The following is a 24,498-nucleotide window of genomic DNA, read 5'->3' as shown; positions in this document are numbered from 1 at the left end:
TATACTGCTGTACTGTATACTGTGTGGGGCTGTATACTGTATACTGTGGGTGCTGTATATTGTGGACTGCTATACTGCTGTACTGTATAGTGTGGGGGGCTGTATAGTGTGGGGTGCTGTATCGTATATAGTTTGGGGTGCTGTATATGGTGAGGTGCTATACTGCTCTAATGTATACTGTGAGGTGTTGTATACTGTGGGGTGCTGTATACTGTGGGCTGCTATACTGCTCTACTATATACTGTGAGGTACTGTAAAGTGTGGGGTGCTATGCTGCATACTGCGTGGTGCTGTATACTATAGGGTACTAAACTGCATACTGTGGGTTGCTGTATACTATAGGGTGCTATACTGCATACTGTGGGGTGCTGGGGTGCACTGTAACACTAAGGTGAGCCGAGCCCCGGTCTCCTTCCTGCAGAGCGGTGCCCACTTCCAGCCTGAGCCCAGCTGCCCAGAGCACTGATCCTGAGCCGCTGGAGTCTTCAGAACTGGAAGTATTTACAGTCATTCACTGTACTCTACCAGATGTGTGGATTTTTTTTGTGTGTTGTGGTGGAGGGCGTGATTGCCTGCTAAGGTGTGGGAAGGCGGGATCCAGGGGGCCCAAGTAAATTTTTGCTCAGGGTCCAATCAATATTAAAGACGGCCCTGAATGCAATGACTCTTTAAGTCAATGTTCTGTACATAAGATTTACTCACTCGAAGTCCAAAAGAGCCTTGTTCTCCCTTAATTCCTGGAGTTCCCTGTAAAAGGAAGAAAAAATGAAGAATTAATTTGCAATTGACTTATCCTGCCCTTGCAATGAAGACATTTATGTTTTTTAAATTAAACTAAAGAAAATAGTGTGATATAAAGCCAAAGTGATCTATAGAAAAGTTAAGGGTCTTTTAAAGAACGGGCACATACCTTTTCACCCTGCTGGCCTGAAATTCCTGGTTGGCCAATAGCACCAGCTTCTCCCTAAAAACAGTAATCATTTAAAATATATACCTCAGTGTATACAATACGAACAGTGAGCGTTTGATTGAACTAAGGCTGTACAGGCAGACATAGTGGTTATTGTGTAGTCTGTACCATGGAGATATTATCTTCGAGAAGTAACAATGGTCCATATTGCAGCTTCTGATAGAGCATACAACAAAAATATTCCTAAATAGGAAACTGAGGCATATGGAGGTACAGAAAAGTCCTGTGCAATTCTAACAGCCCCTATACAAAATAAATAAATCACTAATTCTAATGTGCATGGGGCCTCAGAACTCTGACTGAAGTGTGCATGCATGTGTATGGAGGAGCCAGGAAAAATAGCTGTTGGCTCAAAGAGCAAGTACAACCTAATAAACATATTTCATATTGTCTTTGTAAAAATGCATATTGTTCATTGCGTCATGAGGGTAGTAGAGAGATCATTTGTGTAAAATGTATGTAGAGATGAATGAATTGATTCTAAAATTCAGAAATTCAATCCAAATTTCTGACTTTATTGAAACAAAATGGTGTGTGATTCGATTTGGGAGAAGGGAAATAGAGAGAGTGAGAAGAGATAGGAGAAGACTTTTCCAGACAAACAGAGCACTATTGATTTCAGTCGAATTAATCCAGACCCCAATCGATTCTGACAGCCATATCGGACCAATCAAATTTTAAGAAATCCGCTCATCTCTAGATGTATGCCTTGAGAGAGGTTTGTTTTTCCTAATGGTGGCAACATAAAAAAAATGGAACTATGTGAACCTTACTGTCCAATAGAAAAACACTCAAAATCAAAAGCCACATTATTATGATTTATTGCTGTCACAACAGGAGAGGGTTAACCACAGTTCTTCAGTCCTGTAATAGCAATCCATCCCCAATGTGCCCTACGAACCAGGGGAGGCAATGCCCTTTTCTATTAAATAGAATTCCTGTTAACATGTGCACCACACTCTGTAAAATGTACATTTAGCTGCTCTTGTTCTTTGACCTTTTTTCACCTTATCTGCCACTAAAGAAATAATGAAAAAGAAAAGAATTGCCTCCCTGTCTTACTAAAGCCCACTTTGTCATATTTCAACCTTCAAAGAAACAGAAGAAAACTTCCAGATCTGTCTATCACAAACCTTCTCCTACTATACTCTGGTTCTTTGTGATTACTTTAACAAGATCTTCCAAACCTGATATCAAAAGGATTTCTATCAGATAGATGGTGTTTAACTCTATGGACTGAATTTTAATTCTATTCATGGGAACCTTTCCTCTGTGATCTAAAGTGAAATGTGAATCACATATCAAGCAAATTATAAAATAAAAAGGATGAACATTCAGAGCCAACTTTCTACTGGGGTCTGTAAGGCACCACTCCATCACATTGAACTATCCCTTGTGGATTCAAGTATCCGCAAACTAGTGCACTTTGTATTTTAATGAATGTTACTACAGATGTGCTATAGTTTCAAGATGTTAAAAATTGTAAGTTTAAAACTCTGATCATAGTAGCTATACAGCTGGCAATACATTATATAGAATCCAGAAGAGGGGAAAAAAGAGAAAGAAATCAAAGAAGATCCGTCATGGAGAAAGACATTCTATATAAGGGCTTTGATTTAATCTTCTAACAAGACTAATCTTATGCATTCATACCCTACCACCCGGAGTGCCCCTTCTATGGGAGATCACACTATTCTTAGCATCTATCCCTCTTAAGTTATTGGTCAAGAAGGATTGCTTGACCCATTCCATGACAGCTCTACAAGAGAAGAGCTATGTAGTAGCCAAGCAACCGAATAGATGTGCTGATCCACCCATATCTTGTGCTCACCTTGGATTTTGGGAGCCATTCAGTTCGTTTAACAGATCCCACCAGCATATACCCAATGCATTAGTATAAAGAAGATAATGATGTATCCCAATGCCAAGCATCAGCTGCAAATTCAAGAAAATGACTCCCAGGCTTAGAATGAGAAAAGTATAATATTGCCCTGGTATAAAATACTGGAATATGCAGAACTTTTCAGGAAGGATATAAGAAAAGCTGAGAGATTACATAGGTATGCTAGTTGTTAGATAATAGGAATGGGGCATTTCTAATATGATGAGAGGCAGAAAAATTGAGCAAGAAAAAGAGAAAACATAGATCCTGATATGCAAAAACATAATGGAGAAATATAGATTTTTTCTTATAAACTACTTATTATTTCCAGAACTTCATTATGGACTATAGAGCATCATTTGTTTATTTGTTCGAGTCTCATCAGCAAAGTAAGATTAACCACATTTGCCTAGCTAGGGTTTTTATTTTGTCTTCCTCTGAACCAAATAGCGAGAGGGTAATGTGATGAACACATTCAGGTGATAGTTGAAACATTATGCTCAATTATACTTGTAGTCAAGCTGTTTTAAGATGGGCATGTTGAGTTCTTCAGAACATACACACCTTTGGTCCTGGAGGTCCTGGCAGGCCTGGGTTACCAGGTTCTCCTTTAATTCCACTGAGTGCATTGCCCAAGTCTCCTTTTTCTCCCTACATATACACATAAAATACATTTAGGTGATCTCCAAGTGAGTATAAAGCACATAAATACTTTATCTATAGTACACTGCTCAAAAATATAAAAGGGAACACTTAAACAACACAATATAACTCCAAGTCAATCACACTTCTGTTAAATCAACCTGTCCAGTTTTGAAGAAACACTAATTGTGAATCAATTTCTTCTGCTGTTGTGCAAATTAAACAGACAACAGGTAGAAATGGCAATTAGCAAGACAACCCCTATAAAGGAGTGGTTCTGCAGGTGGTGACCACAGACCATTTCTCTGTTCTCATCCTTTTTGGCTGTTGTTTTGGTCACTGTTGCATTTTGTCATTGCTCTCACCCCTAGAGGTAGCATGAGGTGGTGTCTACAACCCACAGAAGTTGCTCAGGTAGTGCAGCTCATCCAGGATGGCATATCAATGCGAGCTGTGGCAAGACAGTTAGCTGTGTCTGTCAGCACAGTGTCCAGAGCATGGAGCAGATACCAGGAAACAGGCTAATATACCAGGAGACATGGAGGTGGGCGTAGGAGGGCAACAACCCAGCAGCAGGACCACTACCTCCTCCTTTGTGCAAGGAAGAGCAGTGCTAGAGCCCTGCAAAATGACCTCCAGCAGGCCACTAATATCCATGTGTCTGTTCACACTGTCTGAAACAGACTCCATGAGGGTGACATGAGGACTGACGTCAACAAGTCGGTGTTGTGCTTACAGACCAACACCATGCAGGGCTATTGGCATTTGCCAGAGAACACCAAGATTGGCAGATTTGACATTGGTGCCCTGTGCTCTCACAGATGAGAGCAGGTTGGCACTGAGCACATGTGACAGAATCTGGAGACACTGTGGAGAGCATTCTGCTGCCTTCTACATCCTCCAGCATGACCGGTTTGGCAGTGGGTCAGTAATGGTGTGGGGAGGCATTTCTTTGTAGGGCCGCACAGACCTCCGTGTGCTATCCAGAGGTACCCTGACTGCCATTAGGTACCGGGATGAGATTCTCAGACCCATTGTGAGACCATATGCAGGTGCAGTGGGCCCTGGGTTCCAACTGATGCATGACAATGCCTCATGTGGCTGAAGTGTGTCAGCAGTTCCTGCATGATGAAGGAATTGATGCTATGGACTGGCCTGTCCATTCCCCAGGTCTGAATCCACTCGAGCACATCTGGGACATCAAGTCTTGTTCCATCCACCAATGCCACGTTGCACCAAAGACTGTTCAGTAATTAACTGGTGCTTTAATCCAGGTCTGGGAGGAGATCCCTCAGGAAAACATCTGCCGCCTCATCAGGAGCATGCCTAGGCATTGTAGGGAGGTCATACAGGCACGTGGAGGCCACACACACTACTGAGCCTCATTTCCTTGTCTTGAGACATTTCCACTAAAGTTGGATTAACCTGAAATTTGATATTCCACTTAGATTTTGAGTATCATTCCGAATCCAGACCTCCATGGGATATTTTGATTTACATTAATTATTTTTATGTTTTATTGTTCGCAATGCATTCCACTATGTAATGAGTAAATGGAATATTTCATTTATTGAGATCTAGGATGTGGTATTTTAGCTTTCCCTTTATTTTTTGAGCAGTATATATTCTTTTAATATCAGTATATCAATAATGACTATATGAGAATCAGTATAATAGAAGGAACATAATACAGTAACATTTTGACATGAACAATCTGACATGTATCAATTTGTGAAATGCTCTGGAAATATGGATGCTCATAAAAGTCATCACAAAATATAATGGTAATAAAAATATTCCATTATGCTTTGTTCTTCAAAGTGGTTTTCTATCTAGATTTATTTTTCTAAAAATCTGATTAAAGGGGTTGTCTCACTTTGGCAAATAGCATTTATTATGTGGAGAAAGTTAATACAAGCCAGTTACTAATGTATTGTTATTATCCATATTGCTTCCTTTGCTGGCTAGATTCATTTTTCCATCACACTATACAATGCTCGTTTCCATAGTTACGACCACCCTGCAATCCAGCAGCAGTGGTCATGCTTGCGCACAATATAGGAAAAAGCATCAGCCTATGTTCGCTCTTATGCTCTCGGCCACCAGAGAGGCTGGTGCTTTTTCATATAGTGTGCAAATACAGCCACTGCTGCTGGATGCAGGGTGGTTGTAACCATGGAAACGAGCAGTATATAATATGATGAAAAAAGCCAGCAAAGGAGGCAATATGGATAATAACAATACATTAGTAAGTGCCTGTATTAACTTTCTCTACGTGATAAATGCCACTTGCACCCTTTAGGGTCCATTCACACGTCTTTAGTGTATTGCGGATCCGCAATACACCCGGCCAGCACCCCCATAGAACTGCCTATTTTTGTCCGTTTTTTTCCGGAGCCGCAGACCGGAAGATCGGGGCCACGCTCCAGAGAGGCGGTTGCAGACAGCACACTGTGTTCTGTCCGCATCCATTCGTGCCCCATAGAGAATGAATAGGCAATTTGCGGAACGGATGCAGACACATTCACGGACGTGTGAGTGGACTCTAAATCTTGCAGCCAGAGGTAGGGACTAACACAAGGTGGCGTTGTAATCAGCATGATGAGCCTTGCTGGGAAGTATGCTTGGTTTAATAAAATTGATCATGCTGACAGATGCTCTTTAAGGCCCCCTGCACACGAATGTGTGCACCCCGTGGTCGTGCTGTGGCCCGCAAAATGCGGGCCGCAATGCACAAACACAGTCCGTTGGGCAGCTGCAGTGGATCGCGGACCCATTCACTTTAATGGGTCCGTGATCCAGCCGTTCCGCAAAAAGATAGGACATGTTCTATCTTTTTGCGGAACGGAAGTACGGGACGAAACCCCACGGAAGCACTCCGTAGTATTTTCGTAGGGTTCTGTTCCGTACCATTCTGCATCTCCAGATTTGCGGACCCATTCAAGTGAATGGGTCCGCATCCGTGATGTGGAATGCCCCCGGAACAGTACCCGTGTATTACGGTTCCGCAAATGCTGTCCGCAATACGGAAACGGGAAGCACACGTTCGTGTGCAGGGGGCCTAAGAGTTTACAATCCTGTGTATCCTACAAATAGCCATAACAATTCCCAGCTTCCTTGTGGGTGTGTGGTTATAAATGTGTGTGTGAGGTTTAAAAATGACATACTACATAAAAAACTACTGACACATTTGCAGGGGCTTTAGTGTATGTGTGGGGGTGTCACTTGGGATTTTTTTTGCATTAGGCCCTATTTTGAAACAGTTTTATATATTTTGCATACTTAAGATAAATCTGTGTGTTTTTTCAGATTCCAAATTTCTCATTAAAAGAAACTATATATATATATATTTTTTTTTTACACAGCTCCCGACTGCACATCTCCAATAATTTACTGATCTTGATACAAGCATGAAAAGGCTCTATGATTTTCATGTACTTCACTTTATTCTTCAAGCAACATCCTTGAAATATTAGAACAAAGTAGTTTATCCCGCAGAGAAAATGGCATAAATCAGTGCTAAAAATATCTCAATGGACATGCATCTGCACCCCACACTCAGTGGAGACTTGCCCTCTCGCTTCAGGGATGCTTCAATTGAAACCACAATGCCTTTTCTTACACGGGGATGATGATTACATGATTAGATCCTTTACTGAGGCTGCAAAGGTTGTAATTCCAAAATGTTGAATATTTAGCAATGGTATGTGATTATAGTCCCAGGAAGTCAAGGACACAATGCTAACACGCTAAACAACATAGAAAGTCAATCAGGTTGTATAGTAGTGATTTACAGCATAATCTGCAAAAAAGTGTCAGCTAAGCACAATGTTTCTGGTTCAAACCAAGCATGAAAAGAGCAAAGCGTTCTATAGAAAAATGTAAATGATATTGAAGTTACCTTTACTCCTGAAGCTCCGGGTTCACCCTAAAAGGATGCACAGAAATAAGCATGCAGAGCTTAGTTACACTGTGATACATAAGTGCAGAAAGCGACATGGTTTACTGATTTTCCTACATTGATAGTTTAACGCTACATTTACATGACTGTAATAAACGACAACATTGCATTGTGTACCACTGATAGTATAATAGCAATCTATGTGTCTATAGAGACTGTTCTAAACTGCTACAATGCTAACAAAGAGAAAGGGTGTCAGTCAGCACATCCCAATGCGCAGGTGCGCGCCGCCATGGCTAGAAACACAAAAAAACACACACAATGCAGCAGCACTCTGCAAACCAAATAAAGTACAGTAAGAAAATATTTTGGTGCTAATGCTATGCTTATTTTATAAATTTGAGATTCTTTTTTTATATTTAAATATTTTATTAATTATAATACAAAAAATACAGGTCAATACAACATTTATAATACTATAAAATCCACAAGTCCGTCGATTCCAACCCTGAGCATACTCGGCAATAATTACATAAACACAAATGCCCATAACCATATGAGTATTGAAAATCGAATGGAGATCCCGCCCTCTGGGGGGAGAAGGTCAGAATCCCCCAGCATCCGTCATTTAATGCCTGAGGGACCTGCCATCCCCCAGCATCTCTGCAGATTCTACAATACTCCAGAACAACTGCACATTCTTTGCCGATACAGACAAGTAGAAAAGACCGGACTAATGAGATCTTCCCCATCCCACCCCCCAAACCCCCCACCTTGCAGGAAAAAAAAAAAAAAGGGGAAAAAAATAATAATTCCTAATTAATTATCCGTGTCCCAATCTTCCCACAGCTGACTCCACTTTGCGCAGGATCCTCTTTGTTTGTACAGAATCCTCTCATAGTTTCTCACTTTCTCAACCAAACCCAGCCAATTACTGCAGTCTGGAGTAGAAGAGCAAAACCATGATCTGGAAATGAGAAGCCTAGCCAAAAACATCACATTGATCAACAAACAGCGTTTTATAGGCTGGTAATCAACCTCCGATAGGTCTCCCAGGACCCATATCCTGGGAGACAGAGGAACCACAATACCGAGTTTACGAGCCAGATTGGATTGGACCAGTCTCCAATAGCTGCTCACCATTGGGCAGTCCCAAAACAGATGTAAGTGATCTGCCTCGGAGTCACCACAGCGTGGGCAGTCAGAGGAGGCTCTGAGTCCCCTCCTATATAACCATACAGGTGTCACATAAATTTTATGCATAATATTAAATTGTACAACCGTGTGATTAAAATTATGTGAAACCAACTTTAAACTTTCCCCTATATTCTCCCAATTTGGAGGGCCCACCTCTGAAAGTAAAGAAGACCAGGATTTCTGTCCTGGAGAGAGAACATCTAAAAAAAAATTCTTCATTAAGTGACTATAACAATGTGATATTTTAATTCTCGTGACAGTTTTCTTGCAAATTAAATTGTGTATAAATTCAGGAGTATCTATAATAAAAACGTGGCTGTTCGTAGTGCTAGAAAGTGCTAACCTCAATTGAAAGTATGCATACCAAGCCACCTCACCTAAATTTGCCCTTTGCTTTAGTTCTTTAAGGGGCAGGATTTGTCCACCACTAACCACTTGGTGTAAATACTGGACATTTTTGGTCCTCCAGTACTAGCTACAGCTCAAATCTCTCAGGTTCATAAGCTTTGAATTATGCCACAATGGGGTGCAAACGAGTGATGCCTTGACTCCGCACCAACTCCTTATGGCCGCCCAAGTCTTTGTAGCCATTCTGCAGAAAAGTGTATAACCACCCAGTGTATTTAATAAGTAGTCAGATTCCAATACGGTAAAAAAATCCGAAAAACCTGAATCCTTCACCACTCTGCTGCAGAAATGGCTATTTTCCCAATCATTAAAAAGGCAGAGTTGGGAGGCCACAAAGTAGCCCTTAAAATAGGGGAGGTTAAGACCTCCCCGATTATAGGGCATAGAAAAATAAAGTGCCTTCAGTCTCACACGCTTCCTCCCCCATAATAAGTCGTTAAGCATCCGCTCTATCAATCTAAAGTATTTATCTGCAATCCAAACAGGCGAGTTACGCAGGACGTAAAGAACCTGGGGAAGCACTACCATTTTTATTAAGGAAATTCTGTCCGCTCTTGCAAGGAGAATTTTTTGCCATATCTTAATTTTAGCCCTCAGTTTTATCAGCAAGGGGATCAGATTGAGTTGTAAATATTCCTGTGGTTTAGCAGAAACTGTTATCCCCAGGTACTTTATTGAGTCCGAGATCGTTAACTGGTTATCCCATTCGCCCCGCAACTCGTCTATAGGGAGAAGAACGGTCTTGTCCCAGTTGATCTCCAGACCAGATGGATCGGAAAAGAGACCAACCAGGTAAATTTGAGATTCTTGGCAAATATATTTTGTACAAAATTATTTGGGCCCGTCTGCCACACATCAAGGCGTGCTAAGGCCCCTTTCAGACGAGCGAGTGTCACGCTCCGGACTCGCAGCACAGCACCCGTCCTGAACTTCCAGCACTGCCGGGGTCGCATAACATTATATTGATTTATGTTGCTATGTAACCTTTAGTGCTGTTTCACACGAGCAGATGCCGTGCGTGACGTCCGCTCCGTGAATGACAGCCAAGACCCGATGCGGACTGCAGAGGCACGGAGCAGTAACATGACTGATAATGCTCCGTTACTCTCTGATCTCTTTACTACGAAATCACAGTGACAACTTTATCTCACTGTGATTTCGTAGTAAAGAGATTAGAGAGTCACGGAGCATTATCAATCATGTTACTGCTCCGTGCTTCTGCTGTCCGCATCGGGTCTTGGCACTCTTTCTTGGCACTTTTATAATATGCTAATGAGCCTCTAGGTGCTATGTGGGCATAAAAAAACAGCACCTAGAGGCTCCGTCTACTCACCCTTTATCCCGCCCAGGTCCCCTGTTCTGCCCACCCCGCTCCTCTTGATTGAAGTGACAGTTCGCAGCAGCGTTGACAAAATCCTGCGCCTGCGCCGTTCACTTCTGTCTTCGGCACAGTGAGTGAAGGCCGCTTTCCTGGTGCTGGCTTTCTCACTGTGACGTAGTTGGCGCAGGCGCAGTGAGGAATCGGGCACCAGGAGCGCATCATTCACTCACTGCGCCTGCGTCGAAGACAGAGGTCAACGGCGCAGGATTTCATCAACGCTGCTGCGAACCGTCACATCAATCAAGAGGAGCGGGGCGGGCAGAACAGGGGACCTGGGCGGGATAAAGGGTGAGTAGACGGAGCCTCTAGGTGCTGATTTTGTGCCCACATAGCACCTAGAGGCTCATTAGCATATTATAAACGTTTTTTTTTAAAGTAGTGCTGACATTACCGCATCGCTAATGTCAATCAGCTACATAACAGTATTTCTAGTGGTAGAAGCCCTTTAAGAAAAGAGACCAAGAGAGTCACCAAAATCTCGCTATAACAGTAAACGGGATTATGTGGAGACATGTAAGATTAGCGTGTGGGGATTCTTTTACCTGGGTCGTCTGAGGTTATATAATAGCAACACTTTTGTCTATAGGCTGTGTCTGGTGTTGCATACTTATCAGCAGTGCACTTGACAAATTAGGAACAGATAGATAGACCCTGCCCTCCGAAATACTACCAAACAAGACAGGAAGCCCATTTTAAGCCCAGGACAATCCGCTTTTGCAATGTCATCAGTATCACAATCTTGAAAAAACCCTTTTAAAAAGCTGTACACGGGTGCAAGCTGTCTGGCAGAAATTCCACATGAATTTCTGTACGGATTTCTGTACATTTTAGCACCAAAAACCATATGTGTTGCTTGTATTTTTTGGTACGGATTTAATGCGGTTTTGCAGCAGATCTCACCCTTGCATTGAAAAAGGTACAATCTGCATGCAGCGGATTTCAAGATCTGCATGGCAGCCTAATTTCTGCATGGAGTGAAAAAGCAAGGTATATTGGAAATTTGTCTATCCTCATACACTTTGCTGGTGCTGTATTACTCCGTACAGCATTTTAACAAATTTTTTAGCTAAGTGACTTCAAATGTAGCATCCGAAGTCTCTACACTCAGCAGTTCCATACTGCTCTGCATTCTGCTCCCTCTGTTTGTCTTGCTCTGCACTCTGCCTGTCCTGCTCTGCACTCTGCTCCCTCTGTCTATCCTGCTCTGCACTCTGCTTCCTCTGTCTGTTCTGCAGTCTGCTTCCTCTGTCTGTTCTGGAGTCTGCTTCCTCTGTCTATCCTGCTCTGCACTCTGCTTCCTCTGTCTGTTCTGCACTCTGCTCCCTCTGTCTGTCTTGCTCTGCACTCTGCCTGTCCTGCTCTGCACTCTGCTCCCTCTGTCTATCTTGCTCTGCAGTCTGCTTCCTCTGTCTATCCTGCTCTGCACTCTGCTTCCTCTGTCTATCCTGCTCTGCACTCTGCTTCCTCTGTCTGTTCTGCAGTCTGCTTCCTCTGTCTATCCTGCTCTGCACTCTGCTTCCTCTGTCTGTTCTGCACTCTGCTCTCTCTGTCTGTCCTGCTCTGCATTCCACTTCTCCTGCCTGTCCTGACTTTTGTACTTTGCTCTGTGTTTGGGCTGCCCCAATAGCAATGAATAGAATAGACACTTATTGCTGCTGAAGCACTGATGCAGTATAGCCTCCATCACAGCAATGCATATTCTTTGCTTCAGTAACAGAGGGAGGAATGGGCTTGTGTGAGCAGGGGCACATGTGAAGGAGAGGAGGGGGGCTGCTATGGCCAGCAATAGATCAGAAACTGCTGTGCTGCTTTGTGCAGCTTGGAAAATATATTACAGCACTCAGTGGTATAAGACAACGATAATTCAGCATTTGTGAGCAGAGAAGCGCCGATTTTCATCTTAAGCAGTTCCGGCCATGACCAGCAGCATGTGAAAACATTATCAGCCTGGAGACTAATGGTGAAAGTGTTTTATGGGGCCAGAAGGTCAGAAAGTAAAATCTGGCTTGCTGGTACTGTATTAAAAGAGGTTTCCAGACTGCTAATATTGATGATCTATCTTGGGGTGCAGGGTGTTGGACCAATTGGATATTGATGACATATCCCGGGGTGCAGGGTGTTGGACTAATTGGATATTGATGACCTCTAGTGAGGGCTTTTAATGACCCTCCATTTCTGTTGGCAAAATCCAGCAATGCTGTGAGCTTTTAGGGTATATTCTGCACAGACATTTCTGTGACTTATCATTAATTCCAAATAGTGTTATAGAACTCCCTGCCACAAGATGCTGTGATTCAAGATCAAGAAGGGCCTGAATGCCTTTAGTGAAAGAATTAATATCACAAGTAATGCAAACAAGTTTTCTGGAGATGATCTGTTAATCCAGGGATTTATTCTGCTTGCTATATTTTGGGTTCAAGAAGGAATTTCCCCCCTAATATGGAGTAACTGGCGACCACCTCATAGGGGTTTTTGCCTTTCTCTGGATAAACACAGTTAGGGTAAGGATCCCATTTTTGACCAGCTGTGCAACAATATTAAGTTGCACGGCTGGAGTCAGAATGTTCTCAACAGTTTGGTGGACCAGGACTCTGGCCTCGTTAGGTTCACTAACATGTATGCCTGGGAACAGGTGTACATGGCGTAAAACTACGCTATTTATGACTAGACGCAAACCTCAGCATAAAGTAGTCTAACCCTCGACTGTGCAAGGGGAAACAAAGACCGCCGGTCTTTGTAAATGTGTTGCTGTAGGATCATAGGTTGGACCTAATGGACATCTGTGTTTTTCAACCTCATCAACTATGTAGCTATAAGAGGCATTTCCAATGCATGCAGTTATGATGCATCTCTTTCCTAGAAGCATATGCATACACTTGAACTTTGTCTCGCAACAAAATGTCACATCTTAAAGGGCCCTTGCACACGACAGTCCATGAGCGGGCCATATGTCCCGGAGCAGCATTGATCATGTGCAGGGGAGTGCACAGCATCATAGGTCACTGTGATACTGTGTATGTCGGATCGCCCGCGGGACTACTGTCCCACACTTATATGATCTTATGAGTGCAGGACAATAGCGCCGCGGGCAGCCCGACGTGCACAGCATCATTGTAATCTATGATGCTGTGTTCTTGTGCTCACGATCAATGGCCCACTCACGGACCGTATGTCTCGGAGGGCATACGGTTGTGTGCAAGGGCTCTAAGTGGGATAACGGAAGTTTAATCAAATTAGGAGAAAAAGAAGTGCAAGTAATCCCATGCACAGTCACATGTTATGGCGTAAATAATTGATCTCTACAGCAAGTTACTCGACACAAAGGCGAAGATATACAAATACAAGAATTATTGCTGTATGAGTGAAGATGATACCATTTGTGGTACTCCAGCATCTGAGGTTAAATTCAAATTATCTTTATTCTATCAGTTTTAAACCAGGTACACAAGAGTATATTATGAATGCATTATCCTCTGTATTTTGGATGTGTGACCGAGCCCAACCAAGAGCTTCTGACGTGAATTTGCTGCATCATAGATCTCTATGATTCTGTGAGTTCGAGTCATTTCATCCTGTGGTCAGGCCAGGTCACACATAGGATAAAGTTTATCATTTGCAGTGTATTTTGTGTCATTCTTAAATCTGTTTTTTGGTTTGCGCAGGTGCGCATTATTTATGAAATGGCACAGTAATAATGAATTTGGCATAAGTGCAATCTAGTTTATATGATTACAAGTACGCCAAGGTGTTGAATAGCGTATTGTTGTGACTATTTTAAAAAGTTGTACATCATAAATTAGGCATATTTCTAATTTGTAATCACAACTAACTTTCAACTTTTGAAAAAGCTCATCAAAAATCTTAAAATTTCACTAAAAGTAGCAAAAATGTACAAAATGCTGTGCGCATGTGACATTTTTACGTCACAAAACATGCATAGCTGATTTGAGAAATGCCCCCCATAATGCATTCAGAATATACTTGTGTGGACCGGGCATAAAAATTTGGAGTGCGCATCAAAAATACAGATAACGTTTACTCACCTCAAGCCTAACACTGGATCTTATGCTGGGTTTACATCGCGTTTTATGACTCCGTTTGATGTATACGCTACAAAAAAAGGATGCAAAAATGCTGCATACCACGTTCTTGTATCCTGCACAGTTTTATTTTTTTTTTTTTTTTTACAATGGAACTCTATGGTGAACGGATGCCATTGTATTGCATCAGTCTGAGGCATCCGTTTAGCGTATACGTTAAACGGATGGGAAAAACGTGATGTAAACCCGCCCTAAGTCATAGCTGATTATCATTCTAAAGACGTGGGTCATATAAAGAAGCATGGGAGGGAAACGCCCTACATGTACACTTACATATAATCCATTCCATTCCTACATAACAAATCACTATCACTATATATGTGCTGAAGACAAAAATCAAAATTATTGCTTTATGTTACACCAACATGATAAAAAAAAAGTCTAATATCAATATCAATATACCATAATTTATATAATCTATTCTCTGAATGTAGGAGACTCTCACTTCGACTCCTGTATTTAATTCTTAATATATCTACAACAGTGTAAAAACCGACCTAAAACTAATTCTAAAACGTCTCCCACTGACTTGCAATAGAGTGAAATTATATAATTCTGGTGGCTGCAGTAACCCTGAAGAGAGCCTGGGGTGTTACGATAGAAGGTTTCTTTAGGGGCTATTCACAAGACCATATTTCCGGTCCGCAGCTAATCCACATTTTTTTGCGGATCACATGCAGACCCATTCATTTTAGTTGGACCACTAAAAATGTGGAAAGCACACCGTGGGCTATGCAAATCTGTATTTCCATTCCGCGGCCCAACAAAAAAGATAGAACATGTCCTATTCTTGTTCATATTTTGTAGATCCGCAATTTGCAGACTGCAAAATGGATATGGTCATGTGAATAGTAGCTTATTGAGTTAAATCTCAGCTCTAAATTTTTTCTTAGTAAACTCCAGTACTCCACGTATCAGGGAGGATAACCCTGACCACTATGAATAGGAGACTTTGGTGCTTGTTGCCTCCCATCTTCTTTACAGGATCATAGAATGAATTCCTCATATCGCTAACCAACAGGATGTGGAGAAGGTTTGACTGCCAGGTTCTCATCATCCCTTAAAATAAGGGATGCATCCAACTTGGACTACCACCCTTTCCTACAGAAATCCCACAGCGTGCCTCTACAGTACCTACAAACTTGAGATGTTTCCTGCCCAAAGGGTTTTAAGTTCGTTTCTCATGGAATACGTGATCAATGTTAGATCATTGTGGAGCCCAACCTCTGGAACCCATGGAAAGCAAGTGATAATAAACAATGTAATTCTTATCTCAGCCAATCTTTTCACATTCCCAATGTGCTAAACAGTAGACATCACAGAGTTTTATGCATTTCCAATCTGAATTGCAGATCTACTAGCTAAAAGCAAGCATACATGTAATACTACAATAATGTTAATACAACAGTACTGAACAAGTTATAGGTCTGGGGCAATTACTGGAAATGATTAGGTGGGAGGGATGGATAGTAATGGCTGACAAAGTAAAGTGGTAGAAATGGTAGATGATTATGGAAGAGAATATGAAGGAAGGTAAAGTTAAAGGAAGGGGTGGGTCATACCTCTCAACTTTCAGAAACAGAAATCAGGGGGGAAGCTAAAGAAAAAGAGGACACAAGATGAAAATTAGGGTTGCCAAACCACATAGGGGGTGTAAAGTGGTATGATCGATATGACTATGGATGATGTGTGAGGACCAGTACACAGAGGAGAGGGTGCGAGTTAGGGAGGTAACTGGAGGATGCACGGAGACAGCACAAGGTCAGCTGAGAGGTACACTGGGATTCGAGGGTCAAACTACAATCCATTCCTTTTAGAAAGATACCTTTGCTCCATGTTTCCCTGGCATCCCCGGCATGCCTCTTTCTCCCTGAGGGTGAAATGAGAGATAAGAGACAAGGGGACAGAATAAGTCGAGGCAGACAGAGTTAGTGTAATGTTACTGTGTGTTTAGGATAGAAAGAATAGTTTGCAGGAGAGAAACGAAGAATTGTAAATCAAAATCCAAATTAATTGACAAATGTCGCTGCCAGATTTCGGTTGCTGATTTTATGTTTTATATGGGTACTTATTATATATTAAGTAGGTTCCCTAGAGCTATGTCTTTATTTTGGATGGGATATTTTACCAATGTTTTACTACAAATTTATTTCAGCAATGTGATGGCTATTAAATAAGTCTTTCAATTCTGTCACTCTGCATTTTTTGCTTATTAAATTGCATGCTGATTTATATATGAATTCAATGCTCCCTCCAGTGTATCGCAATGCATCTAACTTCCATCAGGGGGTGCTGTGACATAAGGATCTAGCAGCATAGTCTGACAAACATTACTTTCCATGTTCTGCTTCTAGGTTTCTTAACCTGAAATCTGAAACCTGCCTCTAATCATACATTGATCAGACATCCAGCATTAGTCAGTGATATTACCAGATTGTACAAAGCCTTCATGTGACTCCCGTAGGCAATGTCAGGTGTGTTTTCTATTTAACGGTGCCTGAATCAAGAACATTTTAATTTTCATTTCATTTTAAGGGGATTATCCCATAAAAAGTATTACTATTCAATGAAAAGAGCATTTTAAATGAAGGCTTATTGCGGTATACATGAAATAATAATAATGTTCATTTTTTATGTACATTACATCTTTCTCTCTGGTAGCGCCCCCTACTATTTATCCTTCTGGTCCATCTTCATGTGCAAATCTGCAGCTTCAAATCTACAGCATTTATGCCACGTGGTAACATACCTTCAGGGTATGGCCACACGTGATGCATATACTGCGTAATTTCCAACATGGAAACCTGTATAGGAAATGACCCACTGCGCACACGTGTAAACTTATACGGGTTCCGAGGTAGGTCATACAACCCCTGCCCAGAAAGTGTACAGGCAGGATCCAGGAGGAAGCAATCAGTCTGTGAGATTTTAATGCCAGAGCACATTCACTGTGGGCAATAGTGGCACTTTAAGCTTTTGTCTACAGTATCACATTAAAGGGGGTCTGTCAGCAGTTTTGACAATACATAACTGCCGACAGGTGCTTGGAGGTTATACATATCTCTCTCACTGCTTTGTGATGTAAATATTAACTTTTATTTCTATGAGTGCCGCTCCCACAAGTGCATCCTAAGTCCAGGCTGCAGTGCTTCAGACTCTGCTGAGTGATGGCTGCAGTGGTCTCCTGGTCATACGCTGAAGCCGTCACAGCTGAAGAGAGAGGCTGTGGAATGGCTCATACACTGAGTGTGAAGCACTGCAGCCTGTACTTACGATGCAATTGTGCAAAGTTCATATTTACTTCATTTCATTAATTAAAAGTAGGGACTGTCCCCTGCCTCCTAATTATTGTCCCCTCCTTTACCTGAACCCAATGTGCATGAATTTGTGTTCTAATCTTTGGAAATCTGGTACCATTTCCTAGGTGGTATACTGTATATATTGTGCAGGTTTCCCCTGAGAGTGTGAATTCAGTCCTTGGGGTGATATCCTTCTTCCTCGTGGACCTCTTATAACCATAGAAACCACATATCCTTCATGAGCTTGTCAATCCTGCGCTTTCTATCTATCATGATATTGTTTGAGTATTTAATATTTTTTTATGGTACTCGAGTTGGACGGTTCCTGCGTGTGAGACAGGCCTTTATATTGATACGTGCTGATGTCTTAATCAAGTGAGTGAATAAGCTGGGTGCTTTCAATCAATATTGCTGTGGATCTTCACTTTTGGTGTTTGCTATCCTGTCTCCTGAATATAGGAAGTGTAGGATTGACAAGATCATGAAGGATATGTGGTTTCTGAAGTGATAAGAAGAGCACATGGAAGAAGAATATCGCCTCAAGGACTGAATACACACTCTCTGGGGGAAACCTGCAAGTGGGATATACAGTACTGTATACCAGTGTTGAGCGAGCATGCTCGACCGAAAACCAGTTTGGCTCGAGCATCGAGCTGCTCAGCACATTGCAGTGTTCGACCGAATACCGTATGCTCAAGTCAGTGTATTTAAATCCAATCTAGTCTATAGTTCTGAAAAGTTTCTGCTAGGATTTGAACTCACAACCTTCTATATTAGAGGCAAGGACTTTAACCACTCGCCTATAAAGCTGAATGATAAACTGTGTCAGAAGAACCTCATAGAAGTTTGTCATGTAGTAAGTATTCCTATGCAGCAGAAGTATCATTTCATATTTCAGTGCAGGTTAACATGTGGCTGTATAGAGTAGTGGTTAAGGTTCTTGGCTCTAATTTAGAAGCTTGTGAGTGCAAATCCTGGCAGAAACGTTTCAGAAATATAGGCTAAATTAGATTTAAATACACTGGGTGTCACCAAGCACTGACTCTATATATGGGCATAGCTATATATGGAGTTAGAGCAGGGACTCCTAAGCCGCAGACTCACACTGGGGGATTCCCTCACTGTACACCGATCTTCTGCATAGACCTCTGTGGGACCCGGAACCTTCCCCTCTTCAGAGCAGGAGGTGCCTGGTTTAATTCTCGGTTTCTACCATTGACTTCCATTGTGCTCGGGTGCTCTGTAGAGCACCCGAGCATCGCAAAGTTTACTCGAGCAACAGAGCACCCAAGCTTTTTGGTGCTCGATCAACACTACTGTATACTACTCAGTTCATATTGAGATTGTTATAAAGAGCAGCGCCCTTTGGATTTCATATGTGTTTCACAGAAGTCTATATGGAGAAATACTTTAATGGAGCTTGAGAATCTATAGTTTTTTTTAGATACCAACTTTGAAATTAACATTGCACTTCTACTACTCTGCAGGAAGTTCACCTAAAACATATAAATTATGAACCAAAAAAGTTGATACTAAACCAAAAGCACCTGGAATGTTAAAGGGCTGGAGTACTTTGAAAGTGCCAGTTCAAAAGATGATCACAGGGTATTCCAACACTGGGGCCCCTGGTAATCAGTTGTAATCTGCAGGGAAACCTGGCAACAAGTGCTTAAATAGTCACTGTCTTTTCCAACTTTTACAAACTTTGCTTAAATCAGTAGTACAGGACAGGAAAATACAAGAAAGTGTGTAATATATCTTATAAGAGAAAATACATTTTTCTCCTGCTAGCAGCATTGTATGGGCAGCATATGTGCCTCAGTCTCCTTTAATAGGCTTCTTTTGTCCCTTTTCACTTACTGCCACTCACTCCTCCTACTCTTCCCCTCTCTATAATCTTTGATGTATTCTGATTCTTCAGTGAGCTGATAGCCTTCTTGTCTCTCAAGATGAACTTAGCAGATAATTTTAGTTCAGGAGTGGGTAGGAGAAAGAAACCTTCTTTTCTCTAATACAAAATATGATGATTATCATATTAAAGGGAATGTGTCATCAACATTTGTTCTGCCAGTTAAAACTAGAAAGTGTTTTTATTTTCTGATTAGATTTTTGACATTATATTTCCTAAACATGATTATGGGGGGCGGCCATCATGGAGAGCTGTATTTAACAGCATTTAGAAAGCATGTAAAGAATTACTTTATGTCACCCACATGGGCTATAGACACAAAGGACAGGAGGGAACCTTATTGACTACTATGGGACAGTCTTCTAGGCATGCTCTGTGACCTGGGCAGGGCTGACTGTACAAGGAAAGAATAGATAAACTTTGACAATCACCTATTGTGAATGGAGGATCCTGTCTTATCTATACATATTGGTGATATATACCATTCTAAACCCGCCTGTAATGATAAGGCGATTACTGCAGTAAAGTGACTTGTACAGACCAAGAAGTGGCACCTGTTATTAGGCCAAGTGGCCAGTGTGAAGAACATAAAAATGTGATTTAAATAAAAGATTATTTTCTGATGACACATTTTTTTAACCTGTACTATTGATTTATGTAGTTTGTTGAAATGATGGTGACCCCTTTAATTATTTGGGTCCCTCTCATCAGATTTTTTGAATCTTCAAAAAAAAAAAAAAGATCTTTAACATTCCAAATACTTTCTGACAAGTCACTTAAAAGAAAAATATTGAAGATCTGACATTGGATGCTATCCATTAAAGCTGTCAAGTTTAAAGTATATTTCTGATCTCTGTATCTTCTAAAAGATGACTATTGTTATCATCTGTCTATACTCATTGGATAAACCGCCATCAAACTCAGGATTTGACAATAATCCATTCAAAGTTTAAATGATGATGTCACCTTCTCTTTCAATGTGTTCTGTACACCTATAATTCGGACAATTAACCTTAAAAGAAAGTAAAAAAAAACTGAATAGTGAATGTATGAATAAAAGTTAAAGGGAAACTGTCACCACATACCTTTCAACCAAACATTCTCTCTGTATCAATGCTATATGATTCCAATACACGTTGTGCTATTTTGATCCATGTCCTGTTTTTAGTTCATGCTATTGAGCCCCTTGGTGCAATAAGGGTTTTGTTGTTGCACCTAATTGCACCCAGAGGCTCCACTTCTTTCTCTGGCAGCCAAGCCCCTACCACTTTGACTGACAGACCAGGCAGTGTAAATGTAATGGCCCTGAAATCTCACAGCAGTGCATTTGGTGCAGGTGCAGTACAGGGTTGGAGATCGCTCAGCAGAATTTCATCTGCCTGGCGATCTCTAGCCCTGTACTGTGCATGCATCAAAAGCACTGCCATAAACTTTCAGGGCCAGGCGCCATTATATCTACATTGCCTGGTCCGTTAAAGCTTTGGGGGTTTGGCCGGCATTGAAAAAAGGGTGTAGCCTCTAGCTCAAAGACTAAGTGGCCCATTGGTGTAAACTAAAAAGGGCTATTTCTCTGTGTACTGGAACCAGTGGAGAATTGCACACCTATACAGGAAGATGGTTTCGTTGGAAGGTATTTGGTGACACATTCCCTTTAAGTATACCAGAGTGTGGAAAAGATATGTGGAAGAAAAGCAGATGTATATATGACCTAGTATATCGTTAGTGAGGAGGAGACCTCACAGGATATGGTAAAATCAAAACTTTATTGTAGCATGTTCTAACACTGAACTGGTGGCCTCATCAAACTAGCACAAGTTGGTATTTAATGATAGCCTGGACTTTTATCTATGTTCTACACAGAGGTGTGCCTAATCACAACACCAAGTAAGACTACTTTCACACTCGCATTTTGGCTTTCCATTTGTGAGCTCCATCATGAGCTCTCACAAGCGGTCCAAAACGGATCAGTTTTGCCCTAATGCATTCTGAACGGAAAAGGATCTGCTCAGAATGCATCAGTTTGCCTCCGTTCAGTCTCTATTCCGCTCTGGAGGCTGCCTGCAGCGTTTTGCTCTCTGCTTCACGAAACGGAGCCAAACGGATCCGTCCAGGCACACAATGTAAGTCAATGAGGACGGATCCGTTTTCTCTGACACAATCTGGCACAACAGAAAACTGAACAGTCTCCCATTGACTTTCAGTGGAGTTCATGACAGATCCTTCTTGGCTATGTTACAGATAATACAAATGGATCCGTTTCATGACGGAGTGTGAAAGTAGCCTAAGCAGTTTTCAATACCTACAATTGTCAGATGTGAGATACCTTGGAAGAATTACTTGACTACACAGATTTTTTAGCTTTTTAAATATAAGAACAGAAGAGTTTTTTTCCCCTAGACATAGGCCCTGAATTATCAACAAGGGAAATAAATAAAGTTTGTCTTCACATCAGTCACATTATTTGTGTCTGTGAGACAAATTTCTGAAAGTGTCAAACAGCAATTGCTAAAATGAGTGCATGTAAATGATGATATTCTGACGTAGTTTCTCCTGCCACAGCTAGGCAGTTCGCCTGTGCTAAATTTAACAAGTGCTGTGTATTGCTTTCATAAATTGGGCATACAGATCATTACCTTTACACAAATAGACTTATGTGAAGTCAAACTTCAAAATTTCCCTTGTTGTTAAATTAGGGCCTTAATTTGCAGATCAGGGACACAGCTTAAATAAAAGAACAGAGTTGGCTTGTGGAAAATGAGCAGCAGTATCAGTTTCAGCAGACAATGTCCTGGCGTGGACTAGTATGAACAATCACTTGTATTTAATTCTCAAACAATGGCCATCAAAATAAGTAATTTCAAGCCCACTTTTATTTTATGTGTAAGAGTAGCTTATCAGTATGTTCTTGGACTGGGAGCAAATCTATGCAAGTTCTTGGCTACCCAGTGCTTCAAGGTAGCAGTACTAACCCACTAACCCACTGCAGCAGTCTCATAAACCAATCACATATCATATTCATTTTATCTACCAGTTTAGTAAAGGTAAGTCAAAACCAGGAGTGGGTCCAAAACACAGATGGGGCACAAATTTTTCTTCTCAATGTTCAACCTCTGCTGATGGAAAATTCTGACCAACCTCCCACTGACTTAATCTATTGGCCTTGCAAAGCACTTGGAAAAACACATGCTAAAAACTATCTGAGGTAAAAATGCCATAAAAAATGTATGAAATTCAGCTCAGTCGTTACAAGCCACTAAAAAGCCAACAATAACGAAGCCTAAATGAAAAATATATTGTGAGCTTGCAGCGGGTTAAATGCTGAATGGTATATATATATATATATATATATATCATCTACATTTTTCTAATGGATCAGACAAAAATGTTTATTTTTAAATAAACTACCTGGTTTACTGAAAATGTTGGAATTTTTTTTTTTGCACCTGTAATTTTTAAATTTGTTAGGTATGGTGTGAAGGTTGCTTCACTAGGGTTTTTTAGATGGACCTCAGTCATCTGGCTCATTACTGCGGCATAAATGTCTGCCATAAGGGCTGACTAGTGGCAGAGCTCAGGAGAAAATATCTGCATTCCGCATTGTCATCTCCACTTTATTGTGTGGACTGAATAAATCCAAGTTTGTACGTAAAAGTAAAAACCTTTGTTGTCTCTGAAATGTCAACGTCAACTGAACCAAAAATGACAGATTCTAACATCAAATATATAGATTTAAATTCAGCCATTAGAGTCCTACCTTCAGTCCTGGCTCTCCCTGTTCACCCTTTGTCATTACCGTGAAAGAATAAAAGAGTAGACATAACAGAAAACAGTAGAGATATAAGATGCAAAACAAAACTGAAAAAATTCTCATGCATAATTTGCCACGCAGAGGCGAAGAATATAAGACAAGGCACATGCTGGCATGACATTCAGTTTCTTTAGCTATGTGTGGAATGAAGGCTTAGTACACAAGAACAGAAAGCACAACATGCGTGTGAGAATGCAGGTGTGTGTCGTGCCAGTAATGTACTGGCTCACGAACAGAAATCCTTTCTAAAACCAAAGTTTGGAAACTGAAAAGGATGTATTTACTAACATAGAGCCCTTAAAACCCACATAAAGCAATGCGGAGCACATAGGTATGTGCCGAATTTCAGTAAGTGTTTAGTGTCATTTAGCATGTTATTTTTATCCATTTCATAACATATAATACTCAATCTCCATAATTGTTATGTTTTTTCTTGAGATGTCTATGAGATGCAAGGTAACCTTCTATTATTTGGACTCTTGGTGTGCTTTACACTCTAGTTCTAGTCTACAGTAGAATCTCAGTGTTTCTAAGCCACATGCCACCTTCACAGGGTGAAGACATAGTATGTACCCTCATGATGTAAACCTTGGTTCTGCACCTTCCATATTCTTTTAGGGGAGATTTATTTTCCAGTCATGTCACTTTTCTTGCAAATGGCCTTCATCATTTTTCAAATAGGGGGCATGCAACAACAGAATGGGGGGTGGGGCCATCACCCTGGCACATTTTTCTGGCATAAATTTCGACTGAACTGTATGCCAGCTGTAAACTGGAGTAGATTTCAGGTGGATGGACTGCAGGAGGATGCTTTTAATTTATAACCAGGTGTGCACTTCATCATGAATTAAATGCATTCAGTGGCGGCACAGGGGACATCAGGACCGGCGTAGCACACTCCGCTCTTGATAAATCAGGGCCTTATTAGCAAATATCTCATTCTGTGGTTCTTCTGTGTTCAAGCTAATTTATATAGGGTAGTCTTCTCGGTGCCAGACTGG

At 41.2% G+C, this 24,498-nt stretch overlaps 1 protein-coding gene across 5 annotated transcripts in view; it reads right to left on the bottom strand.

The window, feature by feature from the left end:
• The window catches only part of COL13A1 (collagen type XIII alpha 1 chain), a 286,336-nt gene that overhangs the window by 70,940 nt on the left and 190,898 nt on the right, over positions 1-24,498 (bottom strand). For 2 of the 5 annotated variants that reach the window (XM_044299207.1, XM_044299209.1), the window contains exons 21-26: positions 23,444-23,470; positions 16,307-16,351; positions 7,396-7,422; positions 3,417-3,503; positions 911-964; positions 703-747 (exon numbers count right to left, since the gene is read on the bottom strand). In XM_044299207.1, the coding sequence (XP_044155142.1) occupies positions 703-747; positions 911-964; positions 3,417-3,503; positions 7,396-7,422; positions 16,307-16,351; positions 23,444-23,470 (285 nt within the window). The remainder of the gene's footprint in view (positions 1-702; positions 748-910; positions 965-3,416; positions 3,504-7,395; positions 7,423-16,306; positions 16,352-23,443; positions 23,471-24,498) is intronic. The other 3 variants (XM_044299208.1, XM_044299210.1, XM_044299211.1) reach the window with 2 other exon arrangements.

The sequence above is a fragment of the Bufo gargarizans genome, chromosome 6 (assembly GCF_014858855.1).
Source record: "Bufo gargarizans isolate SCDJY-AF-19 chromosome 6, ASM1485885v1, whole genome shotgun sequence".
NCBI classification, from domain to species: domain Eukaryota; kingdom Metazoa; phylum Chordata; class Amphibia; order Anura; family Bufonidae; genus Bufo; species Bufo gargarizans.
The sequence above is the reverse complement of the archived record's forward strand: the minus strand, read 5'-3'. Positions and strand labels throughout refer to the sequence as shown.